The sequence below is a fragment of the Papilio xuthus genome, unplaced genomic scaffold (assembly GCF_000836235.2).
Source record: "Papilio xuthus unplaced genomic scaffold, Pxut_1.1 DF826933.1, whole genome shotgun sequence".
Lineage (NCBI taxonomy): Eukaryota > Metazoa > Arthropoda > Insecta > Lepidoptera > Papilionidae > Papilio > Papilio xuthus.
Window position 1 is genome coordinate 3,844,276 of NW_013531716.1, and position 21,528 is coordinate 3,865,803.

Here is a 21,528-nt window from a genome sequence, read left to right on the forward strand (position 1 = left end):
TCGTCTACGTTAGCCTCAAAAATAAACCTTGACCGATCAAATTGACAGTAATTTATTTAGGAAAATCAAATGTAGGAAATGTACTAAGTAGAATAATAATTAAACACCATGAATATTTTTTGAATTGATAAATTATTTTAACTAAATTGTGATAACTCACTAGTGTCCTATAAATGTCATATCGGCATTGGCGAAATTTGTATTGAAAATTGCGCTGCGCCTACCGTGTTCACAATGACAATACGAATGCGCACAAATATTCGTGCTAGCCCACTTGTCGTACTGAAGAACTTTGTGACATATCTAACCGCGACAACATCGCCTCTCCCATTGGCCCCGATAAACGAGACGCACTACAGTTCACAAATGAACATCATTTTGTACATGACACATCGATTGACGTAAAAGAAAAAATCAAGACACGCAATACAACTGCATTAGTGGTCCTGAATAGATAAATACCATATTTACGTAATTGGAGATACAAAGAATTCGCGTCGCTCAATTCTGTGACGTTCACGCGTATTATCTTTTTAAATGGTATAATTTCACATCTACCAGCTTGAAGATTTTTTTTTTACAAAAGGGTTATGATATAAAGGAAAACTATATAGGATTAAATTTTAAAGGCAACATATTTTTTAGCCCATATGTTATGAAAGTACTTCATATAATTGCAACTTTTCCTCTTTAGAATTAATAATTAGAAAACATATTGTTTAAATACAAAGTATACTAGCACTAAGGTTCTATTTCATCATCCTCATCATAATCAGCCTAAATTTGTCCACGTCGGATGTAGGCCTCCCCCATCGATTGCCACAATGCCCGGTCCTGTACTATTTAGTTCCGTTTAATTCGAAACTTGTTACCAAAAACTGTTTGTACCAAGACTATGTTTTGTATTATTTGTAAGAATTATCAAGAATACTTATTTTAGTTTTCTATGTCAAAGACATATTTATGATCTGTTCAATACATTGTGGTACAATGTAATATGACATGGCTTACACATACCATTATTTATTTACGAGGCGACGCCATTATCGCATAAAATCTATACCTTGATAAGGTTAATAGTATCGGTTATGTGAATATCTTATGAAAAAAAACTGTCACCTGATTTATATAAGCTATATGTGAATCTTCGTTTGCAATGTTTGCTGCATTATCATCTTAAAGCAAGTATTTTCTTGTAATCGAAAATAAGTCGTGGTCACGGTTAAGAAAATTAATTATCCTCTTCTGCATTAAATAATTTATGTATTTACTTTTAAAGATATTTGTCTGGAAGTAATTTACAATTAATAAATATCACTCATTTAGTATGCTACTAATATAAGTTTTGTTTTTTAAAATATATTAATTCTTTACATTTTTGAAACAATTAATGACTATGTAGAATCGTTTTATATACTCGTGGACTTTAATTTTGTAAGTTGCTTTATCATTCTTACGTTATTTTAAAAATTCATTGTTATCTTGTCGAATTTCTACTAATCTTTAACCTGCTTACGCTTCGGGTATAAACGGGCTAAGGTGTTAATCGGGTTGCGCACGCGCATGGCGCGGTATGGTTCCCAGTTAGCCCCACTTTACCCTGTTTGTTTTTGAACTTACATTTAACCCGCAAACGCTTCTTTTCCGGCCCGCTTAGTGGAACTATCACTTTTTTCAACCCACCCAGCTACTTATGAAGTTGAGTGATGCCAAAATTAACAAACAATAAAAGTTGAAAAAAAAACTTTTTTGAATATAAATGAATGGATCAAAGTCAATTATGCGAAGTGGTGATATAAGTTTAATTTTTAAATACCATAATTATGTCATTGATAATTTTTTCTAAATTATTTTAAACTTTCCTAAGACGTTATCTGGTATTATTTTGCGGACTATATTATTTCAGTGAGTGAAGGGCCGTGTCCGCGAAATAATACTAGTCCCACTCACCGTGATGAAGGGCCCCCAATAGGCTCGAAGCTTGTTGGTGCCGCCACCGGACGAAGATACGTTAGTGTTTTAGCCCTTTATATATCAGTTCATAATAATTTCTTGAGTACAAATGGTTAATGCCGTAATTATAACAAAAACTGTACTTAAATCTTATATATAAAATTCTCGTGTCACAATTTTCGTTCCCAAACACCTCCGAAACGGCTTGACCGATTCTCATGAAATTTTGTGAGCAAATTTAGTAGGTCTGAGAATCGGACAACATCTATTTTTCATCCCCTTAAATGTTAAGGGTAGTCCACCCTTAATTTTTATTTTTAAGACAAACACGCGGACGGAGTCGCGGGCGATAGCTAGCAATTTATAATTGTCAACGGAAAAATTTGAAAATTAAGTACATTGACTTTGATTTATTTACGATATAATTATATACTAGATACAGCCTTGCGAGTTCGATTCTACCCTCACCTTGCGTATTCGTATGTGCGGAACGGCTATTGGACCTTGCACATTGTACAATTTACAAAGTAAATATACACTAAGGACACGGTAAATGTTGATAAAGTTACTTTGTGTGATATTCATCTTCGATTGCCGAATATAATTTGTTAGTACATAGATATTTAAAGTTGTAGACATTGATTTTAGTATATTTATAGTGAATTCAATTTTAAATAATAATTGGCGATAGTTTCTTTAGAGACATTGAATTAGGTCTTTAGTCCAACGAGGAAGTATTTCCTGGAGTTGTCCAGAAGCCCAGTGCATAGGGTTCTAGTGCGTTCCTTTAGAGATCCTGGGATTCTCGCATTCACATATGAGGTTGGCCACCGAGGGAGTTTTAGTGAGTAAGAATCTCACATTTCCTTGTCACAGCCTTGTCTTTTTCTCAAAAAGGCAAGGTATCTTACGAAGATTTCTGTCCTGATACCAAATTAAAGGTCTTTAGCCCAGACCTAATTCAATGAATTTTAAAAAATTGCGTAAAAAAGTACATAAAGTATTTTTATATTTTAGAAGCCTTTTATATAGTTTAATGTATTATAAGGAAATAAACAATAACACACAGTTTTGCGAGTTAAATATGCTTTAATTTCGTAATTTGTCTTAGCAATACGATTTCATTCTGAGCGTCTGAATAATTATAAATACAGTTACTGAAGATACAATATACAAATTCGTATATTTTATGTGTATTTAAATGCATTTACTCGTAATTATACATTTACAGATTTTTTTTGGAATGTATTATTTATTTAATATTGTCAACATTGGAATATTTTAATGGAATATAAACGGAATGTATATATTTAAAATGCAGACAATAGCAACAATTACATTGAATATAATATTGGGTGTAAGACATAATTAACATTTGCCTACACCCTTAGCGCAATATCTTAAGCCTTGTTCACACTGGGTACAGAATACATTTGATTTTTGTTATTCGTCTTACTTTAAACATTTTTTTTAAAATTTATTTGTAGTTAACAGACATTAACTTAATATACTAATTACATCGCAAACATAAAGTCGTACGCTGCCACCTCACTATGGCACAGATCTTAAAATATACAAGATTACAATGTTCACTAATAAATACGTTACAACAGTTATGGTTCAGTACTAATTAATATATAAGTTGTCACATAAAATATACATAAAACATAATACGTGTTTATATATTTGCTGACTAACTTCTCTCACGTATTATGAACTGGTATTATATGAATGTATTTCTGATGTTTCTTTTTTTATATAACACATTTATTGTATACGAAAATAAACTAATGCCCATGTTTGTCGATATTTTGTAAACAATAAATGCTTTTTATTTCTTGTATGTGGTATAAAAAAATAAAATAGAGCAAATAATATGAAAAACAAAATTCGAATGTTAGAAAATTATTTTACAATTTACTAAATATTTTAATGATTGTGGAATGAAAATCTTCCCTTTGTTCAATGCAAGCATCAGTTATTATCGCAACAATGAAATAATAATAACGTATAGAGATTCAAGTACCTATCACTCTCAAACAAACACTTAAAATAATATTTACAAAAAGCTCAAATCATACATAAACTCTTAGCGACATTAATCGATATTGGAGAACGTTTGGTAGAAGTATACAGATGCGAAGTTACCGTTAATAGTTACATTATCTGTGGCTAATCACAAGAGAGCGCTCGGTCGGATAGATTAAATAACCATTAATTAAATACAAATCATTTTAATACAACTATACAACTAACCTCTACGTTTACAAACTTCTCATTAAATTTTTCCATCGATAAATAAGTAAACACAATTATGTACTTTTATTATATATTTACAAGCAGATAACGCGATCCGAACTTAATATTAAAGCATTTAAATAATAATACACTGAGAATTGACGTAAAGGCGCTTTTACTACAATAATGGCGAGCCAGCCGGAGCAGTCGAGGTTAGGAAAGTTATCAAACGTCCAGATGAACAACTTTACGGAGACGCGCCTCCACGTCCCGAAGCTGCCTCGGCGATCAAAATTCAGCGGTGGTCTCTCAGAAGACTCGTGACTAGCGACACTGTTTGCTCTTTCCTCAGAAAGCCTTTTTTTCCTTTTAGAGCACGAGTGTACGCGAGCGCGAGAGCAAACGAGCGCGATGTTGCACGACCGTAAGGAATTTCACATCTCCAGCCGCCCCGGCCTTTTTCCTCGTTCTGTTTGCTCCCGCTCGCCGTAGCTACCATTCGGCGTTTCGAAGCGACCGCGGCCGGCTAGCCTAACGTCGTCCAGTCCTCGTTCTGAAATAATACTGCGGTAGTTGACTAATACTCTGTCCACAGGCCCGTCGACAGCTGGCGACGAAACGCGCGAAGCGTTCAAGCTAAATGCTGCTAATAATGGAAAGGTTTACGTGCCCTCGCAGTTCCTCCGCCTCTGGTGCCTACCGTGGTGGTGGCGCACGCCGTGGCATGGCGGTTTGATGGAGTTCTGCGGTGGAGGGCGCAGTCTACGCTGCGGATGCCGGGGCCGGTCCGCGGCGACCATGTGGTTGTGCCTGCTTATGTCGAAGTCCTGGTTCTCCTTCATGAAGGCGAAGCAGTTTTGGGAGCGCTGGGAGAGGCGGCTCTTCAGTCGTCGCAGCTGCAGTCCGCGCCGGTTGAACCCTATGTATCGGTCGTCGTTCTTTACCAGGTGGAAGGAGCTGTAGCCGTCCACAAACTCTTCTTTGAACAGGCAATTGGACTGTCGCTCCGCTTGAAATCGGGACTGTGGAGAAAAATATTCGATTAGATATTTTTGTTGTCACCATTATATATATCGAGTCAAACTCCATATACTGCTGGTATTCATAATACAGTATCCCAAATTGGTTCAAAATTAGTTACATTCAATAACAGTATAATAGTAAATCACAAAGCTAAGACCTACCAAACGTCTGCCGACCAGCTTGGAGCGGTTGAAGCACAGGTACATATCCTGCACGGGCGAGTGGATGAGCAGCTCGAGGTTGACGCCGCGCGTACTGATGGTGAGATTCGCTGCAATAAATCAAAACGAAAATTAATTAAATACATCAAGTGTATAATGCTTGTAAAGTGTGAACACCAACTATCTATATTACGAGCATGTCAAAAAGTTTACGGAAAAATAGATTTCTTTTTATCTTTGTCTAAATATTAAAACGTATGTGAAAAACGTTACTACATATAAATAAATCACAATATAACATTAAGCTATCAATTGACACATGTGATTACACAATTTTTTTTAATATTACACTTGAAATTTACAATCTTGTGTCGTGTATCGCCACAGGCGTGCGTTTATTTTGATAATCTCTTGCCCGTGGGTAATGTAATAAAAAACGTATCTAATAAGTCCATGTAAGTCTATGATAGTTACCTTAATTTATAGTTATTAGTTTATTTTATACTTGTTAACAGTATAAGGCAAAATTCTATGACACTATATTCTCGTCTTTACATGGTAATCATAGAGCTATGTCCTCTAAAGTATTATGGTGTTCGATATCTTGAATATTAAAGTAAACTACAGACAAAACACGTATCTTGACAAAAAGTCTAGAATATTTTTTATGCATCGATTTGACACTTATGTGTATAATCACGCTTAGAGTGAATCAATTGAATAAACATTGCTTAAACAAGGTCACGCTTACTCTTTACCTCTAAGTAATGAATGATTTATAACAAAATAATAACATAGACGTCGAAAAAAAAATCTTTTCATATTATGTCGTAACTATTAAGTCTGTACTCGGATGCATAGAGTTATTATGTTTACGTAAATTTATTGACAACTGCAACATATTGAGTACATTTTAGAACATCTAGACGTCCATTTAGAATACCAACAATCAGCAATAAATCTTTACTTTATTTACAATAATAAACACATGTCGAATACCGTTCTATTGTTAGGCAACATTTAAAATGTCGGTGTAACTAAGTTTGAAATTTTAGTCGGTCAACAATCTTTGAACAACCACGCAAAAAGGTTTTAATACTAAATTTTAGGACCTTTATAATTATAAAAAAAAGTAATTAAAATTCTCTCTATTTAAGTATCATTAAATCTCTCAATCGGAAAGTATAGAACAGTACAGTTGTAGAATGTGAACTTACTTAGTATTAAGAAGTAATAAATTTGAGTTTAACGCCATGTAAGCGTAGCCGTCTCATCGATTAGATAACATAAAATAGGAAAGCTCGTGTACAGAATTCGACGGGTCGACGCGATGGGATACAAATAAAAAGAATTAATAAAAAATAAAAAGCAAAGAGTGGCCGCCTGTGACACCGGCCATGTCATTTCAATTAACATTAAAAGAAATAAAAATGCATCGGCCGCAGGCGTCGGGGGACATAAATTCGTTATAATTTCAATACTCTCCTAGTATTTGAAAGTGATAATGCCGCATACAGTTATACGGTTTCAGATTTCTTGACCTATTTATCCTTTTAATACATTCCGATGGATATCAAACTGATTATAAGCGATTACTGCATGCTCTTAAAGCAATTTGAACAATCGCTACCAGATAACGAAGTGAAAAGTGAACTTTTGAATTCTTTTAGAACTATCTTAGAAAAAATAATTTCAAACACCAATCTATCTTCAATGTTAAATTATGGGTAATTATTATAACATAACGAGCTATCGTCCGCGATTCTGGTCGCGCGATATTATTAAAAATAACTTCGTAAGTGGCCTATGTATATCATCGTCAAATTTCATCAAGATCCGTCGAGCTGTTTCGTAGATATATGTGCCTTATATCAAACATCCATCCATTCATCCAACCATCCATCCATCCGTCCATCCATTTAAACTATTCCATTTAAAATATAAGCAAGGTGATGCCGTCGTATGCTCAGGTACATCAAAATAAATTAAAATTTTAGGCTACATTTAAAACCAGAATTAGTATTGGATGAGTCTGGAACTCTACATCCAGATACTAATATAATTAGTGACGTAAATTGATTACAGATGATAAATTGTGACATCTGGGAACAGACCTTCGTATGTTACAAGCGTATATAATGTACGAAAGAGTCACAATGTCTGCAATTACGTGTGTGTCGAGTAAACAATTTTTTTAAATTTATGTAAATAGAGTTCTTTGTTTCTCTCCACATTGTTAAAGCCGTTGTCAGTTCATATCAGAACAAAAATGACAGCGATAAGGTGACAATGTTTTAACAATGTTTATTACTTAATCCTTCTAAAAGTAAACCGGGAACCGACAAAAGTTGAAAATTTATTTTAAATAAAACTGAACTTTTATTTATGAATCAAACGCAAGTCTCAAGATATCTAGTTCATATTTTATTTCAACAATATGCCTAGCCTAGTAATTAGGCTACAAGTCAATGTAAACTTTACTATCTTCAAAAAGTAAAAGTTGTATAAGTAAATAAACGTAAAGGTCAACGATTCTCATGGGACATTTCTCTCGAAACAAGCAGACATACATTGCTCAACTCAACGTAATAGACAGAGGCTAATTTTTGAAATGAAGTAATCTCGTACTAAATAGGTAAATATTTCGTCTTTGAAAGTAGCCGCTTGTTTAATTTTCTTTCTTTAATATTCTTTTTGACGTATTTAGGTTCATCATATTTTACTGAAAAAGCTTATTTTTATGTTTTAATTGAATTAATTGATAGTAAGTTTTAATAAAATTTGTCTAGGGAATACTTTAGCGAGTAGTGTCGACCCTGAGGTACGTTAAATTTTGATAAGACACATTGCAGGTTAATGAAATGTAGTTGTTATTACAGTACGCGTTTCAATGAATTAGGACAAAAAAGGGTGATGGAATATTTGAAGTTTGTTTAAGAAATAATATATCGTGTGTTTATAAGTTATCAATTCTCTATTTGTCTTAATATTACTGAATAGAACAATACATTTTGTAACTGTAAAGCTATTTGTTTCCTTCATGAATGTACACATTCCATTGAAATTCTGTGCAAAACAAGAATGTTTAGCAATTCTCATAATTTACATTATTTCACCCTTTCAACATGTCGTTTGTTACGGTTTCCCCGTGTCTCCGACAACGGGGCTCTAAATGACCGTTATGTTACCTTTGGCTTTCACTGCCTAAATATATTTATTAAAACATCTCTGTTTCTTTTAAGGAAAATGAAAGGGACGTAAATATATTTTTGCAGCCATTTTAGCCAGTTGAAACCTACATTTATGTCAACACATTAATTTATCTCGTACCTTTTAGTATAGAAGTTTTAATGCATTGCTGTTCGCTTGGCCCAAGGGACATAGCTTAAGAAAGTTTTTGCCAGATTTAAAAATGGAAATGTAAACTATTGCCAATGTATTTTATTTTTTACTATCAAATTTAATTTTCTATAAACTTGTTTAGTATTACCAAATATAAGTTTAGAGATGTCCAGTGGGCGTTTGTAGCAGTCAATGACCGGCTATCAATGATGATAATGGACTATCGATGTAATCTTGTATTTTACCTGCATTTTCATTTAAACTGCCGTGTCGTTTTGTAGGTCGAGTTGTCTATTGATTTGTAGTTCAAAAGTAAATATTTCATTTACGCATTTCCTTGTCTTAAGTGTGTCAAATGAAACTGTTTAAGTATTATGAACTAAAAAAAAAGATAAGAAAAAAATGACGCATCTTTGTCTGGCATTTAACTTAAAATCATTGCAATATTTTTTTCTTGCTGTTTAATGGCTTTAAAATTAACTAAATCAACTATTACACATTTTGTAAGAACTCTTTTATTCCGAGAAGAATAATATTTTTATCAGTAGCGTCCTTGTATGTCGGTAAAAAGACGCAAATATGCTAATCTCATAATAATTTTTTACGTAATTCGCGTCGTGTCCGTCAATAACTTGTGCTGTAAAATGCTACAAATTCCTTATAAATTCCTTCATAACTCATGGTAATTAAAGTAACCTGAATTAATTAATTGTAAAAAATATATAAGTTTCCATAGACTCAAATCTTATTGTCTATACCTATCTATCATTAAAAAATAAGAGATAAAAATATGTTTTTATAGATGAGTTTCGACAGAGGAAACCTACGGTTGAGTTATGTATGGGTTTATGTGGCTTTCAGTTCGTGATTAAGTCTACAGGGTAGATACACATTATTAGGGCATAAACATGTTAAGTCGTGAACCAGCCGAGCCACAATGTCTCGTACATATTTCAAGTAAACAATTATTTTGTAAATAGAACATTTCTTATCTTTCTTGTGATTATATCGTTATAAAAATATGATAACATATCTGTTTTACCTAACTTTATTTGTTTCATCTGGAGAATTTTACATTAAATTTACAAGTTTTGTCATTTGAGCATTAATAAAATGTTTTTGGATCATGTTGTATAACAGAAAAATTGGTTTTGACGTCTTATACCATTTATATAGACGCTTAACACTTGTTTACCGTATAACCTGGTCATGGTGGATTGACATACAAAATAATAGATTGTAGTATTGTTATATAATCCATTTTTATACATTATACTTAAGTTATTATATTTATAGTTTAGGTAACCTAAGATATTTCTATTGGTGCTGGAATTCATCACTAATTATTAAGTTTTTCGATAAAAAATTAGGGCAATGTGACTATAAATTTAAAAAGAGCGTAAGAAGAATAAACTTACATTACACTATTCTAATTAACGGATCTCTAGCAATGATATGAACCCAAATGTTAATCCACAAGGCGGTACAGATGTAGATTTGCCTTAAAGTACGTCTCAACCTTAAGATTAAGGGATTGCGGTGGCGTCTAATCCAGTTGGATACTGGCGCTGCGGTAGGTAGGTATTTGTCGGAAATTCTGACTCAAATTCCGAAACGCTTCCTTAATAGCATACTTCAATGTTTGTTTTCATTGTATTATGACGTCATTGTATTTTACGTTACGATAACCTTTGTCAGAAAATGTAATTAAATTTCATGATATGAAATTTTTATGATATTAAATGAGGGACATTTGACCTTTGTTATACAGTGTTTTTTGAAGACACACAAGTGTTTATATATATATCAAAAGAAATTACTCTGAACTTATATCTTGTTTTCTATTTTTAATGTTTTTATTGTAGTAATATAAGACAAACTACTCAATTTGCATATCAAAACGTCTTACACGAATCTTTAAAAACGTAAAATAAAAGTATCATTCGTACAATAGCGGCAGTCTATAATGTAATCTCATAAAAGAATATAACACATTGAATGGGAGATTTAAATTCAAATAACAATGTCGTGGTAAATTAACTGCGGTAATTTAAATGAAAACATGACACGGTATCGTTGACGTGTGATAATGGACACGTACATCTACACAACTAGCGCCTCCCTGGTAACAGGATGCGCCTAGTCTTAAATTGTAAACAAGGATTTGTCGTGAGTTTAAAGTAATACACAAAGTAGTTGTCTTTATCCACAAGTTAAACAAGCTAATTCTTTCCTTACTTCCCTTGATATATTTATAAAAATAAATGAGATTTTTTTATATATCAGAAGGTGGCAAACGAAAGAACGGCCACCTGAAATCGCTGAAATAGCGAGGTGACCGTTGCCCATATGCGATTGCATATGCGTTGCCTACCTTTAATCGACGGAGGAGAGGATGCACAGAAAGAAAATATTTTCCCTTTCCATGCATCCTCTCATCCGGAAAGTCCACTTCCACTTCCCATCATTTCCTTATAAGAAAGATGGTGGGAAGGAAAAGAGAACTAAATGAGGCCTCCGGGACGCACACTCATCAAACGAAACGCGGAGTAGCTTCCACTTCACGCCTGTCTTCTGTGTGGTCGTGGTATTTCACCGGGCGAGCCGGACCAATTCGTGCGAACATGTTAAAGCGGGCTCTACCACTGTTAAGTGATTGTGAATATCTTATTTATTAATTATCAAATAACTTATAAGAACAACTCATTTTACTATTTATCCATTATCCATCAAAAAGCTTGTTTTATTTACGACAAACATATTATATTTTACGTCTGGTTTAAACTTCATTAAAATTATTTTCCCTTGAGTTCATTTCTGGTGCTCCTTTTTTGAACCTATCAAAATAAACATTCTTATTGTAGAAAACGTGCGATATTAATTTAATCATTTTTAATTACATTTAACTTAAAATATGTGTCACATTTATTTCGGTTATTAGTCAACAAGATAATTCTATCTAATATTAGATTAACGTCGTAAATCAATATTTGTAATCGATTTGTAAGCTGAAATATTTTAACTATGTTATGATAAAGGGCTTAATCGATTTCTTATATCTACGTAACGATACTACTTAGGTTATTCACCTAAGGGATACAATGATGTTACGTTCCCATATACCTAATGTGGGGCTCAAAGAATTTCAGGTTAAACAGATCTCACCTAGCGAATTAATAAAATCCCGTGTAATCCTCTAATAATTGAGATCAATACGAAAATAAACTTATATGAAAATGACTAAACACTGACGTATATTCGTCACGTGGCGGAACTGATTAGTTTCGAGCCCATCGGGGGCCCTTCATGTCTCACGAAAGCGTACATAATTTAATAACATGAAAATGTTGAGAATCTTGTAACTATCAAGTGTACATTTTAAAAATGTCACTTCTGTATTTTTTAATATCTTTAAAATTATAAAAATTATTTTACTAAATAAATTGCAACCGCATAAAATGTAGCCCATCATCGTGTACCAGTGTTATTATGAAGCATATTTCAATAAACATTTATACGATCAATTACATTGCTTGTATGGTGAGTAGATATAAATATGTTTTGTAAGTCAAACCGTCAATGAATAATGTACAGCATGAAAGGTTTGCCAAGTGACAAATTGTCGAAAGATTAATATGTATCAAAGAAGCAACCACGCACGCTACGTATTGGCAGAGAGAAATTATTGGGAGGAGACCTCGTATATAAAAACAGCTTTATCGGAATTGTCCACTTAATTGAATTCTTAATAAAAACAACCATAAATATATGAACACCGTTACACAGACATCTATATGTATTTAAAAAAACCTTTTACACGAACGTTACTAATAGTTGGTTTCTGAGACCAAATTCTGTATGAACCATATTGTTATCTTTGTTTTGTCAAAGATAATTAGAGGTATGACAATATGTTTTATACAGGAATTTTCTCAAGAGGTCTCAGAAACCAACGTTTAATTTTGTTAATTAACGTCCATTACAGCAAATATAAGTAAAAATTTAAACTTGTCATAAAAATATTTTTAGAAATCATTATAATTAAAATGTGGTTCTTACTTAAATCGTAACGAGATATAAAAGAATTTAAAAAAAAATTATAATTTTAAATTTCCTCTTAATAAAAAAATAATTAAATTTCATTAGGTCGTAAAAATAAATTCTTCACAAAGGCGCCTTAGAGCTTTGAGCAAACTCATAAAGTAAATATTTTCGGCCCGAGCATTAAGCTTGCTCCTTTGTGTTTCATTTTCATATTAAAGACCTAAATTAATTTACTTGTGGTAAAATTGTTTTATAAACTTAATGCCAAGAAATCTAAACAAAAATTACGGGCAATTAAAACTTCTATTACTTTAGACTTACAGTGCGATTTAGCTTAAAGAATGAATGAAATGAAAAAAATGGTTTATCTATTAAACGTAACGAGTAAAAGAATTCAAAAAGTTTAGAGACATCTATGATGCCCAGTAGTCCAAATTCCATAATTCATGACCAAAAATATTATTTATTTTTATAAAAAAAAACTTTATTCACGTCCCTGTTGTGAAATTTCCTAAAAAGAGGTACATCGTTTTCGCCTCACGTTGTTCTTATTACTATCATGAAGATATTTATTAAATAAGTATTGATTATTTTTGTAATGCTCAAGCAAAGCTTTCAAATTGTAGTGGGTTTATGAGTTATACTTGTTGACAATATCGCGTGTCCCAAAGCCTACATATCAAGTGTTAAGGTTACTGTCAATAGTTAAATTACCAGGCAATATGATATTGTCGAGCGGTCTACTTACGAGACCACATTTGCAATATCACAGTATGGCATTGACACTAATACTGCACGCAGTGACATCCAACATCTGAACTTATTGTGCATAATATTAGATATAAACATAATTACAACGAAACTATTCGCTATTTATACAAATAAAAGCGAAGCGTAACTGTAGTACAATAACCGTGGGTTTCTGAGACCAAAATGATTCGATCCAAACATATTATTATATCTGCTTGTCAAAATTAACAAAAGGGATGACTATGTGTTTTATACAGAGATTTTGATTTCAGAAACCAATAGGAAACAAAAACGTATCACATATTAAGTTTGTCTTATAATCCGTTTGCTAAATGTTTCAGAATTTCTCTTTGCTTCGGTTCCGCTTTGCTTTGTCATAAACTCAAGGACAGAAAATAAAGTCTGATTCCAAACTTTGTTGATAAGTCGAATTGGTAACGCTTCGATTAGTTCACAGTTCAAGTTTATAATATTTCTAGCTCGATAATAAACTAACGAAGTTTACAATTTATAGGTAGCATATACCGTATGAAAGTTGGAAGTACTAAAAGTAGATAAATATTCCATATCGTAATCAGTTTGACATCAAACACTTGACCAGTTTCGAGAATCTAGACGTAAGGAGAGCAGGTGAGATTCTTATGAACCTAAATATTGTCAATATTGTATCAATAAATTTAGTAACTTCAGTCAGTTCATTGCAAAAGCTAATCTATTTCTAAAGACATAAAGACTGAAGGAAATGAAAATATGTTATCAAATGATTGAGTAAGAAGTTGTCACAGAATTTGGGTCAAATATTTTGATAGTTGAGTGCTGACTTTACGAAAGATAAACAATCATTTTGTCTCGTCTTTTTCTCTAGAATAAACGAGACTTCTCTATATAATAAATAATTTATTTAGCAATCTATCGTTAAGTATATTCTGGAGTATTACAGATATTAGGAAGCAAGATAAAAAAAAATTGTTCTTTCGCATTTTTTTTTTCGGAAACAGTATAATTATTACGTCGGATCATTTTATTTAAATTCGAAAATTTGCAGGAAATCTTAAAATGTTGTAATGTTTAATTTAAAGTTAGAATCACTCAACGAAACGTTAAGCAAAAAACTAAATCGATGAATAATTGAAAAACAAAAAGCGTGTTAAGAAACGATTTCAGTAACTACAGTTATAAATAATATTGGAATAATCGAAATTCACGGCTACAAAGTAAGCTGTTTGGTAAACATGAAACGTTTTATTTTATTTTTTTCATTCGCGACATCGGCATTGGAAACGGCCAGCAAAGACCACCCAACGTGCAATTGTTATAAACATATGCCGTAATAAAAGCAATTATTTTACAGATAGGTTATCTATGTTTGCGTTTAGATTTCATTTTCAATGAAATTTGATTGATATTTCGTCTACAAAATATAAACATTGACATCATTAAAGTTCTTCGACTTTGATAAAAGCGTTTTCTTTTTAACTGACTGTTACATTTCGGACATTACTTATTATTTTTTTTATAATATTTACAATTTATTTTTTTCCTTTTCTTTGATTGTTTTGTAGAGTTTAAATTAGAAGTTGAGAAGTTTGTATTTTTAATTCCATAAATGTATTGACCTTGGATGCTGGAACCACTGGAATGTAATTCAAATTTGAAACTGCACGTTGAATAAATATTTCTCTGTCGCACGCTAAGGGGAAATGCTTTACACAACAGCTTTATTACCTTCACTAAGTATTCCTCCCACAAACAGCAATTAACAAACCAAACACGCTATCTCTAAGAGCTAGTTAGCAACAAACATAAATACAAGCCGAGCAATTATTGCAAGAAGCCAAACAAAACCTTTTTTTATTCGACGTTCGAGCAACCGTCGAGTGCCGTCAAACCTTTTAATAAACATCTTCAAAATCTATTCCCGATTCGTTTAATATAAAAGAAATTCTCAACATCGTCGTAGAAAAAACCTCTCTTTATAAACAATCAAATAGGTGGAATTCGAAAAAGAAATCGATTTTGCGGCAAACGATTTACTTTCTCAAGGCACGCAATTACGTTATTTTAGTTTTTACTGGATTATAAAACGTTAATGAGGGTGCCTGTTTGTGTGCGGTAGTTTTTTGCGCATTCGGTCTTTATGGGTCTTTTATCATAACATTTCATTAAAGTATAACAACTTAATTTGAGAAGGCGCCTTACCGCCTACGTCGATTGATTTCACACAAATTATGATTCACCGAATTCTTTTTTAAAACACCCTAAATGTGCAACAACATTCTTAAAAATGAAATTTAATATCAACACATTTCCAACTTGAAATTTATAATTTTGATAAATTAAATTAAATATAAATTAAATTATACTAATTGGCAACCCTACCGTGCTAGCGCAGCGATTTGGGGTCGATTTTTTATATTATTTAGTTTTATTTTTAGTTTGGTTTAGTTTTAGTATATAGTTTATTTAATATATAATAGGATAAATTAATTCATTTCTTTTGTAGTTGTTAGTTAGTTATTGTAAAATAGTCTACCTAAGTTAACTTAATAAATACAGGATTTTCAATAATACTAAATGCACGTTAAAAAGATTTACTGTATATAAATATTTGTTAAAGACACTTACTTATAAATGGAATTTTTGGTAACCTTTTTTTAATCAATATTAGTATATTCAATGTTAGTACAGTGAAAGTTTATTAATACTCATCTCCTACGATCAAAATTAAGTTACAATCGCCTCAAGGCATCGACACTTTAGGTAACTAGTATATTTTCTATCTAACTCAGTGCGAGTTATTAAATTTCTTTATCAGTGAGTTCATATCTAATTTTAATTAAAAAGAGTCACATATTTTATGCGATATTCGGCAGTAGGCGGTGCAATGTGTCTGGTGAGATAGACGCGACTAAGATAATTAGAACTATTTGTGCTATATCTTTGTTTGAATGGAGTTTGATAATTAGAGGTCAATGTATACTGGTGATGCAATATTAAATCGTTAAATTTAATATTGCTCGTATTTTGTTTTATTGCTCCACACTCGGAGCGTCAAGTGGTCGTTTTCCACGTACCGATTCTATTTAAATTCTCACGCGATTATCGATCGTATTGTTTAATCGAATAATGAATCGATTTCATTTGTTTATCCATGCTTTGATAATTAAACGAATTGAGTTTGCGTTTTACACGTGTCTGACATGAATACCTTTTTACCGTTTGATCATTATTTATTGATTTACAATAATTTGTATTAATAGCCATACATAATATTTAAATAGTTTAAATTCAAAAATTTTAGTGCGATTTTTTTCCTGAAGGATTTTTAAATAGAAAAGAAATCTTCATTCCATTTTGTTGTAGGAATTTTCACTGTCTTAAAAATATTTTTATACGCCTTATTTATACAAATGGGTAAGAACAATTCCCTGTCAAGTCTATGGTAGCCTCTGTAGAAAGTGCATTATGAAATTGGGTATTAATTACTAAAGTTTTCACTTTGATTATGCTTGCCTTCGGTGGCAATAGAAAGAAGAACTTATGTAACGAGTTGACATCGCTCTCATCTGCCTGCATAGTCGTCCGGTGGCGCGTTACGAAATGTCCGATGTAATATTACTAACAAATAAATCATGCTAATATTAAATTTATTAACGTGTCCAAGTGCTGATGGATTGCGATCTTTATTAGGTCAGCTGCGCTTGTTGGGTGTAATGCGAACTCCACAATCTGACGCGGCATTTTGACGTACGCGACGTAATTAATAATTGTAATTCAATTAAGTGATTTTCAATTTTATAACAATGTTATAAATACTAATTTACAACAGTTTATTAGATCGTAGTATTTTACAATACGTAACAATATACGGAAATTATAACAATGTGTCATTTGTCATAGGATTGGGAACAATTGAGTTAAAATGGTGTTACTTCTTGAAACTACAGTAGTTAATAAGCCCAGTTTAATGCGATTTAAATATTCAACTGATAAAGCAACTCTATCATAAATAAACAGAAGTTCAAACAAGAACAAGCATTTATTTAATATTAAAATAACTATATAGTTTTTAACATGTCTCAAGAATTGGCGTTGCTACGCGTAGCTCTATTATATAAAGATTTGCGATAATCCATAAGCAAATATTAAACGTCAGTATCCGCACTAAATAACTAAAGGTGAAAGTACTTTTTATTTGTACAGTTGATCGTGTTAAAAAACGCTCGCTCTTGCGTCAAATATTAATAGTGTTTAAACACTTCCTTGGAATTCAAAACATAAATATGATTATACCATCAGCTGTCTTGATAATAAGTGAAAAGTCATTATGTATTTAATTTTATTCACATTATAGAAATTTTAAGTTATGTATCGTTATTATGTTACTCAAAAACTACAGTTATATTTTCTATTCAAACATTGAAAATTAATTTGACTAACGATAGCATGTCTTTTAAATTATACATTTTTTATTTTACCTAGAACTTAGTTCAGACTACTATTAATCCCCAAATTATGCATGTCTTTTTCAATTTTTTGTATCAATTTAAAAACAATGAAAGTATTGATGGAAACAATACTGCGACTATAATCGTGGGTCAGGAATCTAAACCTATTTATTCCTGCGTGGTGACCGTTCACTTACTATATTGCACACAGGGCTTTACCTGTTGCAGTGGCTGGCCGTTGACCCTTGCAGTATTGACATATTCCTATAGTTCCTCACGTCTGGCCTTACCTGCCAACATGATTATAGTAAGCCCGCAACTACTCTACTATGCCGTGTTACCTTGCCAACGCGAAGGGTTACTACTGACGCTTGAATATAGACATGTTTGGTTGTATGAAGAAATACTTTATAATAACGCGGTTTAAAAACGTAGGTTACAACGCTATATTGTAACATTTTCTAAATATAACTATTTAATTTATTTTGTCAAAATGTTTTCGAAATTTTTTTCTACAAGTACTTTTACGTTCAAGAATACCATGACAAAAGTCTCGAGTCGATCTCTGACCAAAAACGAAAAGTAAAGCTTGTATAATGCTGCAAATAAATGAAGTGGTGACATTAATAGTACTTACGATGGTCGTTTCCATCGGAGCGGGCCATGACGGTGCCGTTGGGGAACACGTTGACGTACATATGCGAGCACTGGTTGTAGAGACGAACCGACCGGACCATCGATGGCACCGCACCGCAGATCACCACCTGAAACAATGTTGCACGTATTACAATGAGACACTTTTCGTCTCATCTGTACAATTTCTATAGCAATTTTCTACGTGATTGTACCTTTACAGTCATGCCTTGTATGTTTCTCAACGCATCATTCGTTAAAATGGGTTCATTCATTTAGGCTACAGGACGTCCCAATAGAAATTATATACTTCAAAATCTGATAACACCACAGTCAGTGAAACAATGATATACGCATTAAGTAATAAATAAATCAAATGTTATGCATTTCAACTTGTAGCGAATTGAATATTAATCTAGTTATATGAATATTTTATTGTTACAACTTTATTAAATGCATGTATCGATTAAAGATAATTTTACAATATGTATTATTACTGAATTTCCACTATTATACACAATTTAAAAAATCATTATAGTTAGTAAGTTTTCTTAAATTGTACTGATATCAAGGTCGTAGCAATTGCTACGAATTTGAAAGGAGAATTTTTTTTCTTGCAAAATAAATGTCATGAAACTCTGAACTTATAAATGCTCTTTAACCCTTATGTTCATTTTTTATATTATACCATAACTTTATAAAAATATACGATCGCTATAAAATAATTTTCAACTTAGTTTTTTTTTAACTTTGTTTTTGCTTTTCTTCAAAAAAGAAATCTTGCCACAACAAGGCTTAAGAAAAGCGTCTATGAATATTTTTAGTTACAAAATATCACTAGATTCTATTCTACATTGTATAATAGATTATATAGTCAAAGAATTAAATTCGCTGCCCACTAAAAACCATATTTCGTATAACAAACGGTTACCATAAGAGATAAAATTTAGTACGCATGTATGCTGCTTTGAAGGTAATCGAATTCATTTAATTGTGTGCGTCAAATGACATTTTTCCGAAATGGGTAGAAAATTAACGTCTCCAACTGTATATTCCATACAAGTTATAAAAGTTCTAGACATATACTTGGTCAGTCAGAGGTCGATATCATAAGCACTTTACCGCTACAGCTAAATATTCATCGATTAACATACGCAAAGCTGTAAGTGATAGTTAAACTGACTTAATTATGGTAGTCGTATCATCGTAACCTAAACGTTAATTAGTAAACCTAACTATGCAATACGGCCCTGTCAGTGACACTAATACACGGTGTTCAAACATGTTGATGTTTATTACAGAAAACATTTTAATTTTTATTATAACTTTTGCTATTAACTAAAAAAAGTGCACTAACATTTAAAACAAATCATCATGTTAAAACCTTTCGAACAAAAAAAAAATCATAATCGGAGCACCAGGGCCGGAATTACGAGGTAACACATAAAAAACGGACGAATTGATAACCTCCTTCTTTTTGAAGTCGGCTAAAAAGAACAATGTCCCAAAAGTCAATTTTATTTTAAAGTTAATTTTCAAAGCTATATTATATTATATATTACTTGCATTGTATAGAATTTTAATAAAGTAATAAAACAATATAAGAGTCTATATAAAGTCTATATAAAATGCTTGATGTGGATAACACGTTGTAAAATAGGATATAACTATATGTGAGGTCCGTATCAGTGAAATTTTAACAACTACATGTCTAATAGTTCAAATTAATTTCCATATACTGTTGCATTGCTTTCGCTTGGCTTTTAATGGCGCCGGTATTCTTCGAGAGGCTCATTAAGTAGATATTGATCAATCTGTTTGATACTCTGTGGTTTGTGCAGCTACTGAATATCGATGGGCTATTTACACGTTCAATGCTCTGTATAAGTTAGTTCTAATAATGCAAAAGTTATTTAAAAAAATAGATTTAAAGACAAATAGGAACAGACTAATGTATACATACTAACTTTTGGAATAATTATAGGCGTAATTGAAATTTTGTTAACAGTAAATGCTGTTAAAGCAATTTAAAAATGTAATCAAAGGAATTTCATGAGTCGTACAGAATTTTATAACAATAATAGAACCTTCAGTCCTGAGCACAATAAGGAAACAATCGATCGTTTTAATGGGTCAGCCGTGCTCAGCTTAGCCGTCAAGCTGAGAACTTGAACTGCGCAAGTTTAGGCAATTTTAAATCCTATTCGATATATCGAAAAAGTCGAATATTCCTTCTTATAGGATCTTGTTTTACGACCTTTTACTATTAAAAGGGCGGTGTCATATTCAGGTGGGAAAGCATAGGCTACCGCGCCGCGGTCACTGATCAGCTATATTGCATTTCAAGTTTCTTTTCTTACGCACAGGGTTTATACCTCGTTCCAATTATAAACGAAGATAAATAAAAAAAATTAAAGGTGACAATTGTGCAGAATTTTGCTGTGCAAAGATTGGCTTACCAACTTCATGAAGAGAATACATCAAATGGTGCAGATTTATAGAGTTTGTATCACGTGAAAAAGGGAGAAAAATTAACTAAACTTTAATAAGGCAAAGAAAGGACGCGTCACTTTGATAGTTTTCATTATTATAGATAAACTAGTATACTAGTAAAAATGTCAAGAGATGAAATTCTTCGTGATTATGAAATCAAATCACATTCCCCTAAAAGTTAACCTATAATCGTAAATTCACTTTTAATCAAGTTCCGAGTAGGTCGAAGCCCAAAACCCACATTACGAAACATTCATTATGAAAATGTTGGCCGGTCTTAATAAACCTGACACATTATCATTAACACGTCAAAACAGGTCATACTTAAAATTAACGACCCAATAACCGCATATGAAAATATATATCAAATTAATTTTATGATCATGAAAATATTTACGGATTTTTATAAGTATACTATACTTACAAGTTATGTTGGTTTATAA

General features: G+C 32.1%; 1 protein-coding gene across 3 annotated transcripts in view; it reads right to left on the bottom strand.

Annotated features, from left to right (window-relative positions):
- Positions 1-3,238: 3,238 nt before the first annotated feature.
- LOC106122156 (uncharacterized) overlaps positions 3,239-21,528 on the bottom strand; it is a 74,113-nt gene continuing 55,823 nt past the window's right edge. For all 3 annotated transcript variants that reach the window (XM_013318053.1, XM_013318052.1, XM_013318054.1), the window contains 3 exons: positions 18,597-18,723; positions 5,376-5,485; positions 3,239-5,213 (listed from right to left, as the gene is read on the bottom strand). In XM_013318053.1, the coding sequence (XP_013173507.1) occupies positions 4,854-5,213; positions 5,376-5,485; positions 18,597-18,723 (597 nt within the window). In that variant the 3' untranslated portion in view covers positions 3,239-4,853. The remainder of the gene's footprint in view (positions 5,214-5,375; positions 5,486-18,596; positions 18,724-21,528) is intronic.